Source organism: Penaeus monodon, chromosome 38, assembly GCF_015228065.2.
Source record: "Penaeus monodon isolate SGIC_2016 chromosome 38, NSTDA_Pmon_1, whole genome shotgun sequence".
NCBI classification, from domain to species: Eukaryota; Metazoa; Arthropoda; class Malacostraca; order Decapoda; family Penaeidae; genus Penaeus; species Penaeus monodon.
Window position 1 is genome coordinate 21,537,162 of NC_051423.1, and position 7,500 is coordinate 21,544,661.

General features: G+C 38.5%; 1 protein-coding gene and 1 pseudogene across 1 annotated transcript in view; both read right to left on the reverse strand.

Annotated features, from left to right (window-relative positions):
- The window catches only part of LOC119596746, a 7,088-nt pseudogene extending 4,697 nt beyond the window's left edge, over positions 1–2,391 (reverse strand).
- A 294-nt stretch (positions 2,392–2,685) lies between these two features.
- The window catches only part of LOC119596747, a 5,935-nt gene continuing 1,120 nt past the window's right edge, over positions 2,686–7,500 (reverse strand). Inside the window, exons 2-4 of the mRNA XM_037946074.1 lie at positions 4,900–5,055; positions 4,278–4,487; positions 2,686–2,772 (exon numbers count right to left, since the gene is read on the reverse strand). Coding sequence (XP_037802002.1) covers positions 2,686–2,772; positions 4,278–4,487; positions 4,900–5,055 — 453 coding nt within the window. The remainder of the gene's footprint in view (positions 2,773–4,277; positions 4,488–4,899; positions 5,056–7,500) is intronic.

Below are 7,500 nucleotides of genomic sequence, written 5' to 3' on the forward strand. Positions count from 1 at the left end.
AAGACTTTCTGCAAAAATAGGATATGTTATTTTTCATTATTTGGGGTGACAAAAGGGAGTCATGTGTATCGGGGGAGGGAGAGGGGGAAGGGATAATGGGGGTATGTTGGAAGGGAGTAGGAGGAACGGGGAACATGAGAAAGAGGAGGATGAATGTTGGTAGTCGCTTTGAGTGTGGATGGAAGCAGAGACATCGGAGGGTGGATAAGGAATAGACATGATTGGAAAATTTTGAATGTCTTTGAGAGTTTCTGAAAGGGAGTTGGTTAAGGAAGCCTGCGAAACGAAGGTTTTCCCTGCTATCGGGGCCAAGAATGTATGTGTACTAGAGGGTGAGAATAGGAAAGGAGAGAGAAGAAGAGAAGAGGGGAAAAGGGGAAAGGAAAAGGAGAAAAGAAGAGAAAGAGAGAGCATAAGATAGAAAAGGAAGGAGAGAGAGGAAAAGTGAGGTAAGAGGCAGGAAGAGAGTGGAAAAGGAGAAAGAAGGAGGGGAGGAAGGAGAAAAAAAAGGAGAGGAGAGAAATAAGAAGGAAGGAGGAAAGAGGAGAAAGGGGAAAGACAAAAAAGAAGGAAAAAGGAGGGGAGAGACAAGAGGAGAAAAAGATAGAAAGGAAAGAGAAGAAGAGGAAGAGGAGAAAGAGGAGTTAAAAAGAAGAGGAAGAGAGAGGGAGAAAAAGAGAAGGAGAGAGAGGCCGAAGAGATAGAAAGAGGGAGAGAGGGAGGAGAGAGAAGAAAGAGAGAAGAGAAGAGAGTAAAAGAGTAAAAGGAGAAAAAGGGAGGGAGAAAAGAGGGAGGGAGAAGGAGAGGGAAAAAGAAAGAAGGAAAGAGGAGACGGGGGCGAGAAAAGAGAAAAAGAGAGGGAAGGAGAAGAAAGAGGAAGGAGGGAATAAAGAGAGAAGAAGAGGGAAGGAGAAGCAAAAGGGGGCAAGGAGAGAAGGAAGAGGAAGAGAAGGGAGGAAAGAGAAAGAGAAGGAAAGAAGAAAAATCCGAAGCGAAAGTTTTGCCCCCCCAAAAAAAAAAAAAAAAAAAAAAAAAAAAAAAATCTTAGAGTTTGTGGATTTAGAGTAAAAAAAGAATTTGACTGGAAGAGGGAGGGGGTAGAAGAGGACGTTTGAAGAGCAAAGGGAGAGATAGGTGTGATAGAGGATGTAGTAGGAGCAGATGGGGCGAAATGTTTAGATTTTATGATGCAATGGGTGGGGGGGGGTAGAGCGAGAAAACGGGGCGGTTGGAGTGGGTAATTTTTCGGAATACCTTCGCATAACCAAACGCGACGATTTTCGTATCGATGGATTCCTCTCACTCTTTACCCTCCAAATATATCGAAATTTTGCCCCCCCCCCTAAATAAAAAAAACACATATTCTGGGCCCCGAAACTGCGGGGTAAAATATGAATCATGTAAACAGAATCAGTCCACATATTCGCGGCTGGGTAGAGTGTACGACCGCCATGCGCGAGTATCCGATGCCGAGTCTATCGCACATACGTGGAGAATTCTCCGATTTCCTGGGCGGGGAGTTGGGAGGTGGCAGCCCCTTTCAACTCAGCAGTATAGTAAGGTATTATCTTCATTATGTTAACATATTATTAAGAGTTTACCCCGCAATTTCACTGGTACCTTCCATGCCCTCCCCTGCTATCGAGGCCTAGATTGTAAGGGTAAAATTTCTACATCTATGTGTACTAGAGGCAGCGAGGAATCCATCGATAGCAAATCGTCGCGATCGGTTATGGGAAGGTTTGTAAAAAAATATATATCTTGGAGTGTCTGGATTTAGGGTGACAGAAGAATTTGACCGGAAGAGGGGGTAGAGGAGTAAGAGGGGAAGAAAAAGAAACTTCTTGGGGGAGAAGGGGAGAGGGGGAAGGGACAGAGCGATGAACAGCACAGGGGTAGGGAGTAAGAGAAAAGCCTCGTCGATGTGGTTTCTGTTTGGCCGCGCGTAAATATATATATATATATATATATATATATATATATATATATATCTATAGATACATATATTATATATCTATATATATATATATATATGTGTCGTGTTGTGCTGTGTGATGTGTTGGGTGTGTGTGTGTGTGTGCTGTGTGTGTGTTCTGTGTTGTGTGTGTGTGTGTGCCTGTGTGTGTGTGTGTATGTGGTGTGTGTGTTTGTGTGTGTGGGTGTGCATGTGCAGAAGCTTACCCTTAAGATATGTTGATCAACACCCTTCTTGAACTTTCCTTTGGGTGCATTTATCAACGCGCTTCTGATACCCAGTCAGATTCTTCCTGAATTCTGAAACGTTATGCGTGTTGACGGTCCCAGCGGGCGCCCCCACAGCCCTCCCATTACAGGAATCCCATGGTAAACGGATAGGTCCCTCAGCAAGTGGAAGCTTTTGTGTCCCGACATCATTCCCTCACCGCCTGCAGCCCCTCGTTCCAGGAGCTTTGGCAAAGAAAGTTGGGGAATTACGTACGTGCAAATGCTTGCACAAACACTGAATATTGCTAAAAACAACAACAGGCCCATGTTTACAAACACGAACCGGTTTCGAACTTACAAGCGAGTCGGTGTCTCGGACGAAAAAAGCCGACACTCTTTCGTCACCAAGAGGCAGCGTTCTCCAAATCATGTTGTGTATGAAGGTCCACATCCCAAGCGAAGCACAATTGGTGACGTCACAGATATTAGACGTGAGGAAAATCACGCAGGAAGTGGGCAGAGGGACCATTTTCCGGCGCGAGGATTAGTGTAAAGCCACACGACCCAGTCAGGGTACATGACTCTTGTCTGAAAAAAATTGAAAGTAGTTCTCAGCAAAGGAAAATTCTGGCAACTCCCCCAGGACTCTTGGGTGTGAGTTGTTGACCTTAATATTTATGTTTACATGTCTGGAATTATATATATATATATTTTTCATTTCTTTACACAACCATGTCTATTTATTTATTTTTTTATCATTATCCTTTTAATGAGACTTGCCAGTTTTTTCCCTCACTATTATGTCTTACTTTGTGTTCCGTGTTCACACGATCAACATATAAGGAAAGTGTTCATATAAATGCGATCGTGAGTATTTAATAATCGTACTTACATTCATCTTCCTAATGTAAGGTACATTATGTAGTAAAGTACTCTTCCCACAAACTAATGATTTTTTTTATAGAAGGGGGTGTACAGAATCTATAATGATGGTTTTACATCACTGTGAAGACCGTTTCCAATTATGTTATATATATATATATATATATATATACATATATATATATATATATATATATATATATAAGTATATATATATATTTTAAGTATATATCTATGTATATATACATACATACAGGTATATATATACATGCACATATATATATATATATATATATATATATATATATATATACATATTAATTATTATATATATAATATATATACTAATATATATATATATATACATTATATATATATATAGTGTATTTTGTGTGTGTGTGTGTGGTGTGTAAGTTTTGTATCTTATCGCATCCACCATGTTCACAGGAGTCCAGACTAGGATAAAATTCCTCTCTGGAGGACTTTGCGGAAATATATCTGAAAAATACATCTTCCGCTCTCTCCTTTATGCCGGCCACCCTGCGCATAGGCCGCCCGATCCTCTGACCTGACTTGACCTGACCTCCCTTCGCTTCCGACCGTCTGTCCTCAGCTGCCCCGTGTTGCCTATCTCTTGTTATTCCCCCCCCCCTTCTCTCCCTCTTCTACTTCAGGGGGTGGGGGGGGGGGACCCCCTGAAGATGGAATCCTGGTGAATTTCGAAACTGCTGTCTTATTATCAGTAAATTGTACTTTGTGCATTGTGGGTATTTCTACCACACACACACATATATACATATACGTAGATAGATATACATATATACACATGAATATATGTATATATGAATATAAATATATACATTAAATATATATATATATATATATATATATATATATATATATATATACATAAATATAAAGATATATTAAATATATAATAATATATATCACTATTATATATATATATATATATATAGATATATATATATGTGTGTGTGTGCGGTGTAGTGTGGTGTGTGTGGTGTGTGTGTGGGTTAAATAATATAAAATATATTAAACATATATATATATACATAATATATATTAATATATAATATATATATATATATTTATAATAATATATCTAATGTATGTATGTATGTGTGTGTGCGTGCGTGCACATCTCGGCTTAATTTTCCAGATTGCATGGAAGCTGAACGCTGGACACCTACCGCGTTGAGGTTCTTCCCAAACGCGCTCCAGTACTGCGAATTATTCCCAAACAGCGCGAAACTAATCACCTTCTGCCCTCCGCCTGCCAACCACGCCCTCCGGCCGCAGGCGCCGCCCGCGTCCTCCCACGAAAGGTTACGAACCTGCTTAGGAAGGCAAGTGTTGCCATGGCAACGGCAGTCGCCTCCGTCCCACCAAGGCAACGGTTCCTGTTTGTTGCCAGCGTGAAAGAAATGATACAGACAAATAATTATACATATACGTATATATACATTATTTTTCTTTGCACACATATATATGTTAATTTATTTGTTTATTCATTTATATACACACACGCGCGCACACACACACACATATGTATATATATACACATATGTATACATGTATATACATATATATAGCCATATATTCAAAGATATATATATCTACATATATATATATATATAGATATATAAAATATATATATATATATATATACATATATATATAATATATATATCTAAAAATGTTACATATGACACATATTTACATACAAAACACAGCATAAACACTTGTGTGTACTCGGTCGGAAGTGCGCGAGCGTGCCGGTCTCCATATGAGCAGTCGGAACAGCTCACTCACCTGCTCACTGAACAGAAAGTCTCCACCAAAGTCAAGAGCCGTTTTCCCGTAGGACAACTGAGGCATTCTAGGCAACGCTTCCGGGGTGAAGAAGAATCCTAAAGGAGCGACCAGTAGGATGAACAGAAATCCCTTGAAGAAGAAGGAACTCTGTATCTGAGAAAAGGAAAGAGCGAGAGAGGGGGGGGGGGGTGGGGGGGGGGGAACGAGAGAGAGAGAGAGATAATGAAATATTGATAACGAACGGTTGATTAATTGAAAAGAGGGAAAGGATGAGATAATTTTTAATGATAAGGGTATGATTAGAAAGTCGGTGAGTGAACAGAGAGAGATAATTATTAATTTCTTCTACTCATATGCACAAAAAACACACACATAGAACACACACACACACAGACACACACACAGAACACACACACCCAACCACACACAAGACACACACACACACCACAACACACAAACCACAACACACACACACACACACACACACACACACACACACACACACACACACACACACACACACACACACACCACACACACATTACACACACTTGCAAGTTCTATTAGAGACGAAAATCCTTAACCTGTAAGTAACACTAACGCCTCTAAATTATTCAGCACTGTGTGTAGCACTAAAATGACAACAGATTGACGGAAAGATGAAAATGTTAGTTAATATTTCACTATCTTCGACATACATCACACTGCTTGTAATAGTAGTAATGATAATGATATAAAAGCAATAATGATAATGATAGTAATAATGATAGTAATAATGATAATAATAATAATAATAATAATAATGGTAATAATAATAATAATAATAATAATAATAATAATTATTATTATTATTATTATTATTATCATTATTATTTTAATAGAAATAGTAATAGTAATAATAATGATAAGGATAATAATAGTAAAAACAGAAAGAATGATGAAATTTTGAAGAAAATGATGATAAAGATAATTAAAGTGATAATAATAATAATGAAAATAATGATAAAAATAGCAATAACGTAGGGATTATCCGTGGATGCCACGGTAATGGATAAGCGGGCAAAGCATGCGAGGATGAAAAAAAAAAAATCTTGACTCCGTCCTGCGTTTAATATTATTCAAATCGTTCTACAATCGGCCATCAGAGGCGCTCAGATCAGAGGCATCATACCTATAATAACAATAATGTGTATAAAACTTGCTCAACTAAAGTATATCTTTACATAAGCTAAATATTTTACCTATATAAAGATATACTAAAATACTGTATATAATCACATTATCTATGCATATCATTGATGTTCATAATATGAAATGGAGACTAAAGTTTAACTCCCATCCTAACACCCCCCATAAACTGAAGTCACTCTCTAAGCTTACAAAACGTCTCCAGTTTCCTCTTAGAAAGGGACTTTGTAAACATATCTTCAGCATTCTGCTTTGAGGGGATATACATAAAATTTACAATTCCTTTCTCTACTTCAGAACGCATAAAGTGGCAAGCTCAGACCTTGAGGGGGGCAATCAGTATTTTGGTTGCCCCCCCCCAAAAAAAAAATGGACGCCTTGGTCTCATTCAAAACTTTGTATCATCTTCTGCATCTTCTTCCCCCTCTCTTGTGGCGGATTCATCTCCATCAAGCTCAGGCTCTTATCTGGAGTCTTCTCTTACTTCCTTGAGCGTTCATTTTTCCGTGTTTGTCTCGCAGAATTTCACACATCTTTTCTTCATTAAGTCTTCTCTTTCAGGTACATACACTAGGCAAACAGGGCTCTCTCCATCATAACCCAGAAACACTCCTTTTTTTCCTTCTTGCATCCAACTCCTCTCTATGTCGCCGGCACGCGTAGCCTGTTTCACCAAACATAAGATTTCTAAAGTTGGGTTGGCTTCCAGTTAGCGTCTCGAATGGAGTCTTTATTTGTCCTAAAGTTGAAGCACCTGTTCCTTATATAAGCTGAAGTCTTGAGGCGTAATAAAAATATAGGGCCACAATGTTTTTGGTAAATCAGCGTTTATCAAAAGACACTTAGTTATGTCAAGATTTCCCCACGACCTTTCAGTTGTTCCAGTCTGAGGGGCGAACAAGGAGCTGAAAGTTCTTGCTTTAGCTTGTTCTTCTCTATCAGTGATCAGAAGTTGCTCAATGTGAAGTACGTATCAGTGTTAGCACGAAGACGTTTCACTACACCAAGGGAACTACTATCGGTTAAAAATTTCTCAGGAGCCTCCAACGTAATACTTTTCTCTCTCAACAAATACACCATAATAACACCTGAATAATCATCTACAAATGTGACTGCACATTTGTATTCATTTTTTCCTACTACATTTACAGGATTCTATTTTGTTCTCTTATCAATCTTACATAATCTAACCATTATTATCACGCAGCTTAACACGTGCATCTCCCTTACCATGAAATACACCAAGAGATCTACTTCCATCATTTAATTCTACCGCATTACTCTTTGGATTAAAATCATTGAAGCCTAAAGAACTTAAGAATTATTGCTAGGAACAGACTATCACTTATTATCTCACGTGCTGTCTTGAGTCAGGTTGCTGCTGTCTCTGCTTCACCATATAGTCTCTAA